At 43.3% G+C, this 19594-nt stretch overlaps 1 protein-coding gene across 1 annotated transcript in view; it reads right to left on the reverse strand.

Annotated features, from left to right (window-relative positions):
• Positions 1-469: 469 nt before the first annotated feature.
• The window catches only part of PARD6B (par-6 family cell polarity regulator beta), a 73256-nt gene continuing 54131 nt past the window's right edge, over positions 470-19594 (reverse strand). The window contains exon 3 of the mRNA XM_030212542.1: positions 470-4198. Within this exon, the coding sequence (XP_030068402.1) occupies positions 3357-4198 (842 nt within the window). The 3' untranslated portion in view covers positions 470-3356. The remainder of the gene's footprint in view (positions 4199-19594) is intronic.

A 19594-nucleotide genomic window follows, 5' to 3' on the forward strand; every position in this document is an offset into this window, starting at 1 on the left:
AAAACAAAAGGAAGATGTATTTTACAGTTCAATATAAAAAGGTGTGAGAAAAACTAATGGTTGATACAGATCATAAGACTAAGGGTAGATGCATGGTTAGGAGGTAGTATCAACTTTAAGAACAAAGACTTTGAACAGTAATTGGTCTTAATATTCATAATCTGTTCAAAGAAACCATCTATTGAAGTGGACAGTTGGTTTTCTAGCTATTGGTCATAAAGAGAGACCACAGTATCTCTTCTCCTGTTACAGCCCTCCCCCCAAAAAAATTCTCAATGCTAGAAATGGCACAGCAGCATTTTTAAAGCATGGTCAGTAGTAGGTCTCTTACAAAGCAAACACTGTCACAGTAAATGCACATTACTACAACTATACAGGACTTGAATTGGGAAAATCTTGCCTTCTTAACTTATTTGGGATCCTGGGTTGGTTTCTATGGTTTCACTTGTTTTCTCTTTGCTCATTCTGATTTTCTTTTTTAGCTAGAAAAATTCCGTTTGCTTTTCACTTCCATCTCTGTTTTTCACTTTCCCACAATCAATAGAGGAAAATTATGTTCCTTATACTTTCATGTTGTGGAAAGTTCTATCTCCTACAGCAAAGCAGAAGAGAATGAACTAAAGGTTTAAATATCTAAGTATGCCCTTGATGTATTGGCTCCCTGTGATGGCCTGTGAGTTATAAACCTCTTTGTTTTGCTGCTCCTAGCACTATATGGGCCCTGTTTACTAAGCCACGCTGTAGGCGTGCTAAATTTTTAGCACGCGCTAACAATAGAGACACCCATTATATTCCTATGGGTGTCTCTAGCATTAGCATGTACTACTTTTTAGCGCACGGTAAAATGTTTGCGTGCCTACAGTGCGGCTTAGTAAACAGGGCCCTATATGTTAAAAACAAACATAAAATGGATGGATCTATCAGGCATTTTGAAGTAGTTCCATAGCTAATTAGAAAAAAAAAAAAAAGAAAAGAAAAGAAGGAAACCAAACCAAAAACTACTCATACTCAAATCTCACTGAAAATGTAATCAATTGTAGGAAATTCTCAGCTTTTATATCATCATATATCTATAAAATGTTAATGCCACGAATATGCCAGCATTCATGTATGTTTTATGAATATAATTAGGCAAATTATGAAAGATGCAAGCACTGTCTGCCTCATTCAGGCTTTATCTCCCTGTTAAGAGTATAAAATGGGAGAAAATCCTGTACAGATCAGACCTTTTGTCTGAATTGTTTCTCAGCGGTTAAGTGATACTTTGTATGGAAAGGTTTTTAAGACAGCAATGTAAGAAGTTCAAAGTGTCATGCTTCAGTTCGTTATAAAGATTGTCCTGCATCTTATATCCAAGCAGTAGCCATAGTTAGTGTTTCACACTAAAGGGCTGTATTATTAATGCTTAGCACATGCTAATGGATATTTGCGTGTGCTAAATGCCATGTGGCCCATTGGTATAAAATAGGACGTGCATTTAGCACACACAAAACTTTAGCAAAAGGGCATCTTAATCTGTAAAGTTGTCTATTAGACAAAATATGATTTAGTCCTACAGAAAAAAAGTGCACTATAAGATTTTTAATTCTATTTCACTGTATATTCAAAGCATGTTCTCTTCTCTTGATTTAAATGTATCTGGTGCATACAATGCAAACTAAATAAACAGTATATGCATTAACAGTCAGTAAGTACATGATTGTAAAACATGTACTGAATTTAAAAAGGCATGTATTTTATTCTGTAGGGTTAAAGGTTTTTAGATGGAATTCATTTTGCATTGGATTCTAACCAAGTGCAGGTGGATGCAGATGTTTGACACTAAAACTATAGGAACGACTTCAAAAGGACGTAAGGGAGAAGGCACAATATTTGTGCCGGTATTACCCAGCTGCAGTTTTATAAACAAATACTGAGTATTATAGTGACTTGCCTAACCCTAAACATTAGTCAAGTAGTTAGGAGAATATGAATCCACAAGTCTCATGAGCAATACTGAGTTGTAACCAAAGCTTTAATCCTGGATAGTCTTTATATTCTTATTGTCAGATGATACTATGCATTATAATTATTATCAAGGTAAATATATACTGCTCTTTCAAAGACATTTTCCCCCAGATTCTATAAAGTACACCCAAATTTAGGTGTGATCCAGAAATGCACACATAGCCTAACTGATTAATAAGCCAATCATCATCATCAAGAATTGGACCCCATCAATTACTGTTGCCAACTGGCACCAATTAAAGGCTGTGCATCTGGCTGCGCGCAATTCCATAAGCCTAGGTGCCCAAATCCTATAGCGTGCAACTCCAAAGTGGGTGCTGCCATGGGAGGGGCATGGGCGGGTCAGGGGTTTTACTAAAAAGGTGTATACAGTGTTACAGTATTCCAGGGATTCGCACTCAAAAGTTGGGCATAGGCATCCCTGCTAGGCGCTATTCTCTAAAGAGTGCTCATTGCAGAGCACCCTTGATAAGAGTAGTGTTGAGCACTGATTTTTCAGCACCATTTACTGAAGCTGGCTCTTTATGTGAAAATTACAGTCATTACATAGAAAATTTAGCAAAGGGATATGCTCAGATATTGTGCAGGAAGGATACTCAGTCTATCTTCCTCATGTCTCTATAAATTTGCCATTTCTTCTTAGCTTTCAAACTTGCATCAACTGTTACTACAATCACTTGAAATGAAGTTCTTATAGTCTTTTTTTTTAATATACATTAAAATAAAGAGAAGAGAACTAGTTCTCAATGTACAAGCAATAGGAATAAGACTGACATTAGCATACTGAGGTTGCTGCTTACATTTTCAGAAAGCATCCAGTAGTCCACATACAATAAGATCAAGTACATGCAAGAGCAGTCAAGAGTAGTTCATGTTGGCTGGAAACATTTAAGTCACCTTAAACCTTCCATTAGGTATTTATATCCTCACAGAACAGAGCTGCAAACTGTCTTGTTTTAGAAATATATTGAAGAATTTATGATATAGAAAGGAAGTAACAACTTATTCTTGCCTTTCCAGCTGTAGTTGGAATTTTAGCTCAGACTCAATCAAGAAGTGGTGTCAGCCTAGGGTCACCATGGTCCCTTTCCTGTTAGTCACCGATACTGGTCATGGAAAAGCAGTGGACAGAGAACAAAAATTACTTAGCAAAATTTGTATATGAGCAAGGGAATAGAATGCCATCATATCCATTTTCAAAGAAAGAGTATAGTACCAATTATTAGCGCTATTCATTTAGCAGTAATGTTTTCAAACAGAAAATTCTGGCCAGGTAACATGGATTGCTGCTTGTACTGCAAAGTATGGTACCTTCGGTTATTGTGGAACAAAGCATAGATATTGCATGTCTATAGTGTTATAATAGTACCATCTTCTTCTAAGGGTCTCTTGTCACAGGTGTTTTTTTCTTGCTCCACGTTAAATTTATATATAGCCGTGGGTGGCGTTAACTCACTAGACGGAATAAAGCCATTCTGTGTTGACTGGGAATGATGGGCTTCAAAGTGTGTTAAAGATTCCAGACTCTCACTGGGTGGGACAGCTTTTGGAATTTGCTGTGGTTCACCATCATTTTCAATAATGATGTCCTCATCATCACTCTCCACTTCTTCTGGATGAAAATTCTGCACAATGTGCTGAGTTATATATCCATGATGACTTGTGCTGCTGTCAGTTGACTGACCAGAGCTGCCGGAAGTCCGACTGTTTCTAACCACATTATTTCTCTGGTTTGCTGGTCTCACTGTGATGATCAGGTTGTGGCTGTTTGCAATCATCATATCTGTAACTTGATCAAGGCTCTTCCCAGAAACCTCAATGCCATTGACTTCGAGAACTTCATCATTGACAGCCAATAGTCCTGTGCTTTGAGCCAGGCCACCAGGAACGAGTCTGGATATAAAAATTCCAGGGACTTTCTCTAACCCGTATGATGTTACTCTGACGCTTGAGCCATCACGGATGTAAAATCCTAGTGGTTTTTCAGTACCATGTTTGTACAGTCTAACTCTGCGGTGGGTTTCAGGAAGAATATCCACATCAATAATAGAAGATACTGGCCTGAAGTCCCGTGGCATGCTGATGACGATGTGTGCTTTCTTTCTATTATTATCTGTACGCAACACATTAGCTAAGACATTTTTCTTTCTTGTCAAAGTGTCTGTACCAAAGGCACTGTAGTCAGCTTCCTCTGTAAAAAGAAGGACAATATATATATATTAGCATATTTTGAAAGCATGTTTATGATATCTTAATTTTTGTTCAAGCAACAATATTGATATACACATAAAGCGAATGCTACATACCTGTAGAAGGTATTCTCAGAGGACAGCAGGCTGATTGTTCTCACTGATGGGTGACGTCCACGACAGCCCCCTCCAATCGGAATCTTCACTAGCAAAGGCCTTTGCTAGCCCTCGCGCGCCCATGCACACTGCACATGCGCGGCCGTATTCCCGCCCGAACCGGCTCGTGTTAGTCAGTCCCGTATATAGCAAGACAAAGACAAGGGAAGACACAACTCCAAAGGGGAGGCGGGAGGGTTTGTGAGAACAATCAGCCTGCTGTTCTCGGAGAATACCTTCTACAGGTATGTAGCATTCGCTTTCTCCGAGGACAAGCAGGCTGCTTGTTCTCACTGATGGGGTATCCCTAGCCCCCACGCTAACTCAAAACAAGAAACATGGTCAATTGGGCCTCGCAACGGCGAGGACATAACTGAGATTGACCTAACAACTTAACCAACTAACTGAAAGTGTAGCCTGGAACAGAATAAACTTGGGCCTAGGGGGGTGGAGTTGGATTGTAAACCCCGAACAGATTCTGCAGCACTGACTGCCCGAACCGACTGTCGCGTCGAGTATCCTGCTGCAGGCAGTAATGAGATGTGAATGTGTGGACAGATGACCACGTCGCAGCCTTGCAAATCTCTTCAATAGTGGCTGACTTCAAGTGGGCCACTGACGCTGCCATGGCTCTAACACTATGAGCCGTGACATGACCCTCAAGAGCCAGCCCAGCCTGGGCGTAAGTGAAGGAAATGCAATCTGCTAGCCAATTTGAAATGGTGCGTTTCCCCACAGCCACTCCCCTCCTGTTGGGATCAAAAGAAATAAACAATTGGGTGGACTGTCTGTTGGGCTGTGTCCGCTCCAGATAGAAACCCAATGCTCTTTTGCAGTCCAATGTGTGCAGCTGACGTTCAGCAGGGCAGGAATGCGGACAGGGAAAGAATGTTGGCAAGACAATTGACTGGTTCAGATGGAACTCCAATACCACCTTCGGCAAGAACTTAGGGTGAGTGCGGAGGACTACTCTATTATGATGAAATCTGGTGTAGGGGGCCTGGGCTACCAGGGTCTGAAGCTCACTGACTCTACGAGCTGAAGTAACTGCCACCAAGAAAATGACCTTCCAGGTCAAGTACTTCAGATGGCATGAATTCAGTGGCTCAAAAGGAGGTTTCATCAGCTGGGTGAGAACGACATTGAGATCCCATGACACTGTAGGAGGTTTGACGGGGGGCTTTGACAAAAGCAAACCTCTCATGAAGCGCACAACTAAAGGCTGTCCTGAGATCGGCTTACCTTCCACAAGGTAATGGTATGCACTGATTGCGCTAAGGTGAACCCTTACAGAGTTGGTCTTGAGACCAGACTCAGACAGGTGCAGAAGGTATTCAAGCAGGGTCTGTGTAGGACAGGAGCGAGGATCTAGGGCCTTGCTGTCACACCAGACGGCAAACCTCCTCCATAAAAAGAAGTAACTCCTCTTAGTGGAATCTTTTCTGGAAGCAAGCAAGACACGGGAGACACCCTCCGACAGACCCAAAGAGGCAAAGTCTACGCTCTCAACATCCAGGTCGTGAGAGCCAGAGACTGGAGGTTGGGATGCAGAAGCGCCCCTTCGTCCTATGTGATGAGGGTCGGAAAACACTCCGATCTCCACGGTTCTTCGGAGGACAACTCCAGAAGGAGAGGGAACCAGATCTGACGCGGCCAAAAAGGAGCAATCAGAATCATGGTGCCTCGGTCTTGCTTGAGTTTCAACAAAGTCTTCCCCACCAGAGGTATGGGAGGATAAGCATACAGCAGGCCATCCCCCCAATCCAGGAGGAAGGCATCTGATGCCAGTCTGCTGTGGGCCTGAAGTCTGGAACAGAACTGAGGGACCTTGTGGTTGGCTCGAGATGCAAAGAGATCTACCAAGGGGGTGCCCCACACCTGGAAGATCCGGCACACTACTCTGGAGTTGAGCGACCACTCGTGAGGTTGCATAATCCTGCTCAACCTGTCGGCCAGACTGTTGTTTACGCCTGCCAGATATGTGGCTTGGAGCAACATGCCGTAACGGCGAGCCCACAGCCACATGCTGACGGCTTCCTGACACAGGGGGCGAGATCCGGTGCCCCCCCTGCTTGTTGATGTAATACATGGCAACCTGGTTGTCTGTCTGAATTTGGATAATTTGGTGGGACAGCCGATCTCTGAAAGCCTTCAGAGCGTTCCAGACCGCTCGTAACTCCAGGAGATTGATCTGCAGATCGCGTTCCTGGAGGGACCAGCTTCCCTGGGTGTGAAGCCCATCGACATGAGCTCCCCACCCCAGGAGAGACGCATCCGTAGTCAGCACTTTTTGTGGCTGAGGAATTTGGAAAGGGCATCCCAGAGTCAAATTGGACCAAATCGTCCACCAGTACAGGGATTTGAGAAAACTCGTGGACAGGTGGATCACGTCCTCTAGATCCCCAGCAGCCTGAAACCACTGGGAAGCTAGGGTCCATTGAGCAGATCGCATGTGAAGACGAGCCAAGGGAGTCACATGAACTGTGGAGGCCATGTGGCCAAGCAATCTCAACATCTGCCGAGCTGTGATCTGCTGGGACACTCGTACCCGGGAGATGAGGGACAGCAGATTGTTGGCCCTTGTCTCCGGAAGATAGGCACGAGCCATCCGAGAATCCAGCAGAGCTCCTATGAATTCGAGTCTCTGTACTGGGAGAAGATGGGACTTTGGATAATTTATCACAAACCCCAGTAGCTCCAGGAGGCGAATAGTCATCTGCATGGACTGTAGAGCTCCTGCCTCGGAACTGTTCTTCACCAGCCAATCGTCGAGATAAGGGAACACGTGCACTCCCAGCCTGCGAAGCGCTGCTGCTACTACAGCCAGGCACTTCGTGAACACCCTGGGCGCAGAGGCGAGCCCAAAGGGTAGCACACAGTACTGGAAGTGACGTGTGCCCAGCTGAAATCGCAGATACTGCCTGTGAGCTGGCAATATTGGGATGTGCGTGTAGGCGTCCTTGAAGTCCAGAGAGCATAGCCAATCGTTTTCCTGAATCATGGGAAGAAGGGTGCCCAGGGAAAGCATCCTGAACTTTTCCTTGACCAGATATTTGTTCAGGGCCCTTAGGTCTAGGATGGGACGCATCCCCCGTTTTCTTTTCCACAAGGAAGTACCTGGAATAGAATCCCAGCCCTTCTTGCCCGGATGGCACGGGCTCGACCGCATTGGCGCTGAGAAGGGCGGAGAGTTCCTCTGCAAGTACCTGCTTGTGCTGGAAGCTGTAGGACTGAGCTCCCCGGTGGGCAATTTGGAGGCTTCGAGGCCAAATTGAGGGTGTATCCTTGCCGGACTATTTGAAGAACCCAACGGTCGGAGGTTATAAGAGGCCACCTTTGGTGAAAAACTTTCAACCTCCCCCCCCGACCGGCAGATCGCCCGGCACGGATACGTTGATGTCGGCTATGCTCTGCTGGAGCCAGTCAAAAGCTCGTCCCCTGCTTTTGCTGGGGAGCCGTAGGGCCTTGCTGAGGCGCACGCTGCTGACGAGAGCGAGTGCGCTGGGGCTTAGCCTGGGCCGCAGGCTGGCGAGAGGGAGGATTGTACCTACGCTTACCAGAAGAGTAGGCAACAGCCCTCCTTCCCCCATAAAAACGTCTACCTGAGGAGGTAGATGCTGAAGGCTGCCGGCGGGAGAACTTGTCGAAAGCGTTATCCCGCTGGTGGAGCTGTTCTACCACCTGTTCGACTTTTTCTCCAAAAATGTTGTCTGCTTGGCAAGGGGAGTCCGCAATCCGCTGCTGGATCCTATTCTCTAGGTCGGAGGCACGCAGCCATGAGAGTCTGCGCATCACCATACCTTGAGCAGCGGCCCTGGACGCAACATCAAAGGTATCATATACCCCTCTGGCCAGGAATTTTCTGCACGCCTTCAGCTGCCTGACCACCTCCTGAAACGGCTTGGCTTGCTCAGGAGGGAGCTTGTCCACCAAGCCCAACTGTCGCACATTGTTCCGCATATGGATGCTCGTGTAGAGCTGGTAAGACTGGATTTTGGCCACGAGCATAGAAGAATGGTAGGCCTTCCTCCCAAAGGAGTCTAAGGTTCTAGAGTGCCCGGGGGCACCGAAGCATGCTCCCTAGAACTCTTAGCCTTCTTTAGGGCCAGATCCACCATACCAAAGTCGTGAGGCAACTGAGTGCGCATCAGCTCTGGGTCCCCATGGATCCGGTACTGGGACTCGATCTTCTTGGGAATGTGGGGATTAGTTAAAGGCTTGGTCCAGTTCGCCAGCAATGTATTTTTTAGGACATGATGCATGGGTACTGTGGACGCTTCCTTGGGTGGAGAAGGATAGTCCAAGAGCTCAAACATTTCAGCCCTGGGCTCGTCCTCCACAACCACCGGGAAGGGGATGGCCGTAGACATCTCCCGGACAAAGGCCGCAAAAGACAGACTCTCAGGAGGAGAAAACTGCCTTTCAGGGGAGGGAGAGGGATCAGAAGGAAGGCCATCAGACTCCTCGTCAGAGAAATATGTGATGTCCTCCTCCTCCTCCCACGAGGCCTCACCATCGGTATCAGACACAAGTTCATGAACCTGTGTCTGAAGCCGTGCCCGACTCGACTCCGTGGAAACACGGCCACGGTGGGAGCGTCGAGAGGTAGACTCCCTCGCTAGCACCGGCGAAGCTCCCTCCGCCGACGTCGTCGGGGAGCCTTCCTGGGAGGCGGCCGCAGTCGGTACCACAAGCGGTACCGATGTCGGAGACCTCACCCCGGGCAAGGGGCCAGCCGGCACCTCACTCGACGGTACCGGTGGCGCAAGCACCCCCGGTACCGGAGGGGAAGGGCGCAACAGCTCTCCCAGGATCTCCGGGAGAACGGCCCGGAGACTCTCGTGCAGAGCGGCTGTGGAGAAAGACATGGAAGCCGATGCAGGCGTTGAGGTCAGAGTCTGTTCTGGGCTGTCCAAGGGGGAGCGCATCAACACCTCCTGAACAGAGGGTGAGCGGTCCTCCCGGTGCCGATGCCTACTGGGTGCTGACTGCCTCGGCGACCCAGAGCTCTCGGTACCGAGATGGGAAGGAGACCGGTGACGATGCTTCTTTAACTTCTTCAAGCGAAGCATGTCACCGGAGCTTCCCGGTACCGATGAGGAGGACGTAGAATCCAACCGTCGCTTCCTCGGGGCCCAGGCCGAAGAAGGTCGATCTCGGGGGGGCTGTACCGCAGGAGCCCTCAGGGCAGGGGGAGAACCACCCGAAGGCTCACCGCCACCAGCAGGGGAATGGACAGCCCTCACCTGCACTCCAGACGAAGCACCACCGTCCAACGACATCAGCAATAGCGGAGGTCCCGGTACCACCGACGTCGACACAGCCTTTCGATGCCTCGGTTCCAACGATGCAGGAGGTAGAAGCCTCGATGCAGTCGATGCCGAAGACTTCTAGGCTGTCGACGTCGATGCACTTGATGTGTCCCATGCTGTTGTCGTCGAAGAGCCCGAGAACAACGCGTTCCACTGGGCCAATCTCGCTACCTGAGTCCTCTTTTTCAAAAGAGCACAAAGACTGCAGGCCTGTGGGCGGTGCCCAGCCCCCAGACACTGAAGACACGAAGCGTGCCTATCAGTGAGCGAGATTACCCGGGCGCACTGGGTGCACTTCTTGCCCGCTGGAAGACTTCGATGACATGGGCAGAAAAATCACGCCGGCAAAATCAAAATTCGCGATGATGACGAAAGGCACCAAAAAGAAGGGAGAAAAAACCCGTACCGAGGCCAAATAGGCCGGTCCCGAAAGCGAAAGGAAACTTACGCAGGGAAAAAGCTTGAAACACGGGAAAGGGGTAAAGACCGGATCGGTCTCTTTTTTTTTTTTTTTTTTTAGTGAAAATCGCGAAGACGCGCGAGGTCAACTTGAGGGGCACGAAACGGCGGCAAAACATGACGTCCCGAGCGCGGACAAAAGAATACTGACGAACACGAGCCAGTTCGGGCGGGAAGACGGCCGCACATGCGTGGTGCGCATGGGCGCGCGAGGGCTAGCAAAGGCCTTTGCTAGTGAAGATTCCGATTGGAGGGGGCTGCCGTGGACGTCACCCATCAGTGAGAACAAGCAGCCTGCTTGTCCTCGGAGAACAATTTGTTCAAATCATATTGTTTCACAGCTGAAATAAAAAAAACGAAACAAAACAAACATGGCTATATAAAACAAGCATTCGGACAGTGATGGTAGAGTCCAAGTGCCCTCCTTTCCTCCCCCCTTTCCCCCTCTTCTTCCCTCTATTTGTTCACTTCCCTTATTTGTTTAGATGGTATTTGAATGTTCTCTCCATTTCCTCTTCTACCCTATCTTACATCGTAGTTCTTTTTCTGGCTGTATGGCTTTGGAAATTTTTTATATAAACCACTTAGCTCTGTGCATCAGTTTAGGTGGTATAGCAAAAGCAATAAAGAATTAAAAAATGTAACATACATTGCCTGTTTTTTTTTTTTGTTTAAAAAGGAACAATTAGCTAAGAGGTCCTTTTACTAAGCTGAGGTAAACGCTAGTTCATGCTTACCACCGCTTAAAATGGCATATCATAGGATGTGCTCAGGTGTCTTGAGGTAAACTCCAAATCTGCACATGCCAGCCATGGGCTAAAAAAAAAATATATTTTTTTTTTACTTTTGTTGCAGGGGGCATATTTGGGGGGGGGGGGGGGGTAGAGAATAGGCATCCCTGTGCTAATCAGCACATCCGCATTATTGCGTGCTAACTGGTTAGTATGGGATTACCACATGAGCCCTTACTGCCTACAAAATAGTGTAGGTAAGTGTTCCTTTTAATGGCTACAAGCTAATGGAAATATTAGTATTTGGTCATTAATAAAAAAGAAAATCTGCGGTAAAACTGGCCTTCATGTGTGAGAAAAGCCTGAATAAGGGCATGCTAAGGACACTTTTTACTGCAATTTAGTAAAAGGACCCCTAAATTAGAGCCAGATGCACTAAAACCCCTGCAAAAAGCTCTTACCTTAGCGATCCTTGTTGCTACAAACTGATTTTGAAAAAGCCGGGCATGCATGAAGGAAATCGCATGCAAATGAGCTGCTCGCTGTTAGCTCATTTGAATGCGATGTCCTTCTTTGGGGGAGAAGCCAGTCGGTCAGCTGAGTATGCGCAGATCAGCCAATCGCTAAGCGCAGCTGATCTGCGCACACTCAGAGCGTCTTTCATACAGGCACAGAAGCTGCATATATGAAAGCCTTATAAAACTTTTTTCCTTCTTTGTTCTTGAAAACTGTGCCGAGCAGCATACAACAAACAAACGAGGCAGCAAATCAATCTTCCAGTTACTATAAGATCCTGCTGTCAGCCAATCACAGTGAGTTTAGCTGACACCAGAGAAGCTAAACGTGCTGTGATTGGCTGCTGGAACACGAGGCGGCGGAACAAGCAGGAGAGCTCTGGAGTGGGGGATTTGTAGCTGAACTCGCTGTGATTGGCTGCTGTAACACAAGGAGGCGGAATAAGCAGGAGAGCTACAGAGTGGGGAGATTTGTAGCATTTGAAGCTGAGACGTGCAAAACTTTTTTTTTTTAAACTGTGTTTGAGGGGCAGCAAACAGAAATGCTTGCTACACACACGTGGAAGGCAGTCTTTAGCAGGCATTTTTATCCCTCCGGGCTTCAAACACATCACTGCCTTCCCTGCTCCGTCGTGTCTTCTCTCTCCAGTGTCTTTCTCCTCCTGCAGAGTGGCAAAGGTGGCTGTGGAACCGTCAGGACCGATAGCTCCAGACCTCACGTTAAGATTTCAGCGCTGAAGGTAGGGTTTGCTTCTGTGCATCCGGTCGAAAAATGTCTGTGTATTGCCTTGCTAGCACATTTGTATAGTAATTAGCTCATTATAATAGCTTTGCATTCCGTTTTCGTTAGCTACTACCGTGATAGAAGAGAGCCCTTTTGTGCATGCCGCGTTTTACTCCTTGCTCGTTAGGTTTAGTGCATCTGGCCCTCAGTTGCTTAGGTTGTATCATCCCAAAGAATAATACACTCAAACCACCAGATGGCCCTATTTTTTTATAAACTGTAGACAAAATTTTACTGAATGACAGTACTTATTATGCAGAACATAAGGAAATCTTTCTTTAAAAAAAAAAAAAAAGAAAAAAAGTGGGTGCAAGGAATAGCCTTCTAATGGTGTTGATTGAGGCAAACAGAAAGAACTTACGCAAGGATCTTTAGTTGAGAAGAAACAAAAATAAAACTAGAGAACAAACAGTTCACTCTGCTTCACAGCAACAAAAGAAGGAAGAATGCAGAAAACAGATCCCGGGCCTATTTTTCTACAGTGCTACCAATAAAAAGGGTTCAAGTTCTGCTGAAGTCCTTCTGACCATGTGCACGTCTTAAGATCCTTTATTATATTCTCCTCCTCAGCCGTTTCTTGTCCAAACTGAAGAGCCCTAGCCTCTTTAAGTCTTTCCTTATGAGAGTCATATAATCCCCTCAATCATTTTGGTTTCCTTTCTTTGCACCTTTTCCAGTTCAGCTATATCTTTTTTTTTTTAACATACGGGGACTAGAACTGCACAAAATTCCCAAAACATGGCCTCACCATGGAGAGATACAAAGGCATTATGATATTCTCTGTTTTATTCTCTACTCCTTTCCTATTAATCCCTAACTTTCTATTTGCTTTTTGGCTGCTGCTGCAGACTGAGCAGATTTGAATATATGGTCCATGACCCCTAAAATCCTTTTCCTCAGTAGCGACTCCTTATGTGGAACCTAGCATTAAATAGCACCCACTTGGAGTTTTTGGTGTTCAGCATCAGTGAGCCTCGTCTCCTGGATACAGGCAATATCAACCCCTCCACTATTTAAGGTGGCTAGTACTTTGGTCCTCAATAGGCAACGTAATGTCTCCCACATTCCAGGAGAGAATTCTACAAGAGTTAGGAGACAGTTATGTCACTAAATAAGAGGGCTAAGGACAGGTAATCCATTGTAGAAGGTCCAGGGTGCCCAGCCTCCACCCCTAAGGCCCAACCAAAAGATAAGCCTTTCTAGGTGATCCCACAGATTCAAAGCTTTTAAAAAAGTTATGGGTTAGGAGGCAATATTCTGTTGTGGATTACGAGTTGGTTATTAGACAGAAAATGGAGGGTAGGGTTAAATGGTCAATTTTCTCAATTGAAGAGTGCCACAAGGATCTGTACTGGGACTGATGCTTTATAAATGACCTGAAATGAGGTGATCAAATTTGCAGATGACATAAAACTATTGAAGGTTGTTAAATCTCTGGACTGTGTAAAATTGCAAGAGGACCTTGGGAGACTGGAAGACTGGGCATTCAAAGGCAGCTGAAATTTAATGTGGACAAGTGCAAATGGTCAGTATTCTCAATGGAGAAAGGTAGTTAGTGGGGTTCCCCAGGGCTCTGTGCTGGGACCGCTGCTTTTTAACATATTTATAAATGACCTAGAGATGGCAGTAACTAGTGAGGTAATTAAATTTGCTGATGAGACAAAGTTATTCAAAGTCGTTAAATCGCGGGAGGATTGTGAAAAATTACAAGAGGACCTTACGAGACTGGGCGGCTAAATGGCATATGACGTTTAATGTGAGCAAGTGCAAAGTGATGCATGTGGGAAAGAGGAACCCGAATTATAGCTACGTCAGGCAAGGTTCCATGTTAGGAGTCACGGACCAAGAAAGGGATCTAGGTGTCGTCATTGGTGATACGTTGAAACCTTCTGCTCAGTGTGCTGCTGCGGCTAAGAAAGCAAATAGAATGTTAGGTATTATTAGGTAAAGAATGGAAAACAAAAATGAGGATGTTATCATGCCTTCGCATCGCTCCATGGTACGATCGCACCTCGAATATTGTGTTCAATTATGGTCGCCGTATCTCAAAAAAGATATAGTGGCATTAGAAAAGGTGCAGAGAAGGGCGACAAAAATGATAAAGGGGATGGGACTACTTCCCTATGAGGAAAGGCTAAAGCGGCTAGGGCTCTTCAGCTTGGAGAAAAGGCGGCTTAGGGGAGATATGATAGAGGTCTATAAAATAATGAGTGGAGTTGAATAGGTAGATGTGAAGCGCCTGTTCACGTTTTCCAAAAATACTAGGACTAGGGGGATGCGATGAAGCTACAATGTAGTAAATTTAAAACGAATCGGAGAAAATTTTTCTTAACGTGTAATTAAACTCTGGAATTCGCTGCCAGAGAATGTGGTAAAGGCGGTTAGCTTAGCGGAGTTTTAAAAAAAGGTTTGGACGGCTTCCTAAAGGAAATGTCCATAGACCGTTATTAAATGGACTTGGGGAAAATCCACTATTTCTGGGATAAGCAGTATAAAATGTTTTGTAACATCCCAGAAATAATGGATTTTCCCCAAGTTTTGTACTTTTTTGGGATCTTGCCAAGTATTTGTGATCTCGATTGGCCACTGTTGGAAACAGGATGCTGGGCTTGATGGACCTTTGGTCTTTCCCAATATGGCAATACTTATGTACCTGAAAGGACACAATTCACAGGACTTTTAGTTAATCTTAACCTGCTCCTTATGGTCAAGGAGGCTGTGTAGCAGAGAAGATCCAATACCACAGAGACAAATGCTATTATGGGGTTCCTTAACTTGAATTTATGCTGCTGACTGAGCCACCTAGAATTTAACTCACAATCTTAATGTTACTTTAAATATAGCTTCATGCATTGAAATATCACTTTCAGCATGTACAGCTAAGTGGATCAAAAATTTTATCTGAGAGATTTGATCCTGGCACGTCCCAGTACATAAACATTCTTTTAAGTCTTAGATGATAGAACTTGTTCCACAGCAAAAAAAAAAAGGTTTGGGAGATTTGTAAGAGGATGGTAAGCTTTTAAGCATTTATGCTCACTGGAAAACAAAACTAGGATGTGACTCTCAAGGTGGCCATTTTAAAGATGCTTTAACAGCCAATAATCAAAAACAACATCCTGGAACCTTATCAAGCCCTACCTAGGAATGCTTCGTTTTAAATAGCAAAGCATTTTGTCTTGGTGCATAAAAAAATTCCATAGGCCTGACAACAAGAAGTAAATATCTGAGTCAAAGTTAATATACAAATAAGCAAAAGTTATGATATTCTTAATACACATCTTGAAAACTTCCATCAGACATGAAAGGAAGGGAATCTGTCAAAAAGCCAGCAACACAAAGTACTACAAAAGGTTATAATACTTACACCAAGGAGTACAATTCTTTCAAAATGTTTTATTCACAATTGTCCATCTGAAGATTGCCCTCCCTCAACAGGGCTGAAAGCCATGCTTCTCTCATGCTACAGATACTTTACTGTTTCTCAAGCCATTCTTAATCTATGGTTAGGAATCTAAATTAATTCAAATAATTATTACTGAAACTACTGAATGTTTACATGTATTACAACAAAAATTATACTTTATATTTCAAGTCTATAAGGTTTGAAGATGAACACTAACCCCCCCTCCCCTTTTTACTAAGCCGCATTAGCAGCTGCTGGTGTGGTAATGCTGAAGCAGCCCATTCAAAGTGAATGGACTGTGTTGGCATTTCTGCATGGATTTATTTAAAAAAAAAAAAAAAAAAAGGGGGGGGGGGGGGGAAGAAGTTTAGCTATTATAAGAGCACAAATAAACCAGGCAGCCCCAGTCGCCTAGTTAAAACAGCTCTTTTTCAGTAATGTAATATTTTTTTATAGCTACAGAGGAACCTTTGTTCTGTCTATCTAGCTAATCAGTTTACTGCTCCAGGAAAAGACAAATACCCTGGAAGACAGCCAAAGGACAAGTGTTTAATGGGAAAAAATAAAGGGTTGAGAAGTACATCTGCATATTTAAAGTAACCATTGCTTTATATTTGTAAAAATCTTATTCTGACACTAATCTGCAGCTCACGGACACAATATTTTCACTAAAGAATGTGGCGCTGTCAAAGATTAACTAAATACCTAACATACCTTAGTATTTGGTTTCATATTCAAACCAGACAGATTCATGTCAAGGAAAGATTATGACAAGTTATTCTGTAATTTGGTCCTCTGCCTCTCTACTCTACTTATCTGTTAACCCAAGATCAGACTATGGTGTTCAACTCAGAGGCTGAAGAACTACAGGAATAAATGTAGAACTCCCTTCGTATATATGAATCAAAGGGAAAGTTTCCTAACAAAGTAATCTGATGTGAGAGTTTGTTTCCTCAGAGACTGTGCAAGCCCTTCTAAAAAAAAACCCCAAACTTAAGTACGTATGCTTCTGTTCAGGCATTCAGTGTTACCTGTGTAAGAGGTAGACCCAATATGAAAATGTCTTGAAGATGCTCATTTCCTGTGCATGAGCATACTGTGATAAAAATCAATAAAGGCTAGCAGCTAACAACTAAACTCAAGATACTGATTCTCTATTCTAATTTTTATTTCATTTTTGAGAAGTGGATAGAACTTTCAAAACCTATTATGCATCTCACCGAGGTGTGTTCTGTTTTCTCCAGCACAAACATCTGCAGTTAATTCAGAACACCACAATTCAGCTTTTTATAATGCAAAGATTCATAATCACGTTACGCCTCTCTCGAAGGAGCACATTGGTTGCCAATTTCTTTTAGACTGTCAATGAAATGCTTTGATGTTTCACTCATATATGCTGTCATCTACCAACATTTGCTTATTTGTGATCTGACGAAGGGCAACTTTTGAAAGCTAATCAAGAAATGTATTATGTCCAATAAAAAAAAGGTATCTTATTTTCTTTTCCATGTTTTATTTTGTTGTATTTCTATTGATTACCTTTAAAAGTGGACTAACACAGCTACCACACCTCTCTACTTTCAGAATAATTAAAATTTTAAATGTTAGCTCAATGAGGTTTTTATACAGGAATACCTAATTATATTTACACACCCCTCTCATTCCTGATCAGCCCACCAGAAGCTTGAGCTCATCACAAAAGAATCTACTGATAGTGCCACATCACAGTAAGATCTGGTTAGATTCATCACGACAGACTACTTTTAACTGTATTGCTCCTACATTGTGGAACTTCCTTCCACTTGAACTTTAGTTGGAATCATCCTATAAGAATTTTAGAATAGGAGTTAAAAAAAAGTTTTAACAAGCCTTTCAACATAGCAGAAGAACATTTGGGTTTTTACATGATCTTTCCATATACATCTCAGATATTATGATCTAATTATTGTTGTGCAATTCAGGTCCCCTACCTTATGTTTCCTTTTGTCTACTTTATTTGGAAAAGGTCTTGTTTCTATTTTGAATTTGGTTACATGTCCAGTTAATTTTGCATACTGTAATCTGCTTTGATGTTACTGTGCTTAAACAGGTTATCAAAACTGTTTTTTTCAAAATTACGATTGCTTAGAAGACCGAGGGATTTCTTATTGCCTACTAATTTTTGGATGATGCTACAGGGTTTTATGCTACATTTTGATTACTACAATGCTTTGCTAGCTTGTGCTTTAAAATCCTTGCAAGCAGCTCAGAACTCTCCATTTTTGGCTTCTTTTCAATGGTTGCCAATTGATCTAAAGTGCAATGGAAAGCAATCAACCAAATATGAAGGCGCTGCCCTAAAAAGAGATTTATACAAACAAAAAAAACAAAAACTTAATACTTGAGCTGACATCAGTAACCAATGCGTTTTAATATAAACTGAAATCAAATTTTTAAAAGAAAAAATATCAAAGGCGGCAGAATTATGGACGGTCTGAAGCATCTTCATCATTGACTCAGGGCACTTTAGATTATTTATTTATTGCATTTGTACCCACATTTTCCTTCCTAGTGGTAGGTTCAATGTGGCTTACAGTTTACAAGTTCAAAGGCATAGATGGAAGAGATGAGAACATGTTCAGTTGGGGGAGGTTAAGTGTTCTGAGTCTTGCTGTGTGAGGGGGCCAGGTCCAGTTTCGCTTCTAGTTTACATTACAGTAATCTAGCAAACTCAACGATAAAGATTTAACCTCAAGGCAAAACTGATCTTCCAGAAAGTATATTTCCTGACACAACGTAATCTACACATAAACATTTATTTATAAAATTTATAGAGCATAATCTACAATTCTTAGCGTTTTACACAGAACATTCACAATATTCACACACGTAACTTCAGTATACAGTAAAAAAATAACTGACAGTCCTATTACTTATCATTTCTCCATGCAATTTAACTCATCAGGTCATCACATTAAAAGCACACCGATACAAGTGAGTCTTCAGAGTCTTTTTAAGCTAATCAAGCTTATCAATTAGTCTTAATGACTCAGGAAGATCATTCCACAAGATGGGTCCAATCACATAAAAAATTAATGAACTATATTCTTCCAATCGAACCATTATTATTGATGGTACAAACAAAATCTTAAGTGATGCTGATCTCAAAGACCTTGTCGGTTTATATAAATGAAATGTAGTGGAAATTACTGGAGGCATTATATCCATTAAAACTTTAAAAACCAATAAAAGTATCTCATATCTAACTAAATTCTACTGGCAATGATTGTAACATTGCCAATGCTCCTGAAATGTGATCACATCTAGACAGTCCACATAACACTCTAGCAGTAGCATTCTGCGCCAGCTGTAGAGCTCCCTTGTCTTTTTTGGGACACCTATTACACTGTTACAATAATGAAAAAGGGATATTATAACACTTTGTATTATCATCCTGAACTTCTCAGCAGAAAGCAAATCCTTTAATCGTCTCACTGTTTTCTTAACCTGATCTCTCATAGTACTCCCAATGTTTTTATCTTATTGCTAATTTCCACTTTCTGAAATTCATTCTGAAAACTCTTTGGTACCTCTGCCTTCAAATGACCAGATAAAAATAAAACCTGAGTTTTTGCCATATTTAGTTTTAATCTAATGTATTGGCCTTCATTCAAGTAGTAATCAACTGCAAACAGAAATGTAAACTATTTATAGCCATGGAAACTGTAGAATCACAAGGAAACAAAGAATCGGATATCAGCGTATATCCTATAGTTCAGTTCCAAACTACCCAACAATAAACACAAGGGTCGCAAAAAAAAAAAAAAAAAAAAAAAGTGTTACAGACAATGCTGACCCTTGCGGAACACCTGATGCCAGCTTAATAGAGACTGACTTCTCTTGTCCTCGTACCACACAAAATTGCCTATCATGTAAAAAAGAAAACAATTCTAAAACAATACCATTAATACCAATAGACTTCAACCTTTGCAACAATGTTTGATTTACAGAATTGAACACAGCCGAGATGTCAAGTGAAACCAAAATATAACCAGT

This window comes from Microcaecilia unicolor, chromosome 8, assembly GCF_901765095.1.
Source record: "Microcaecilia unicolor chromosome 8, aMicUni1.1, whole genome shotgun sequence".
NCBI classification, from domain to species: Eukaryota; Metazoa; Chordata; class Amphibia; order Gymnophiona; family Siphonopidae; genus Microcaecilia; species Microcaecilia unicolor.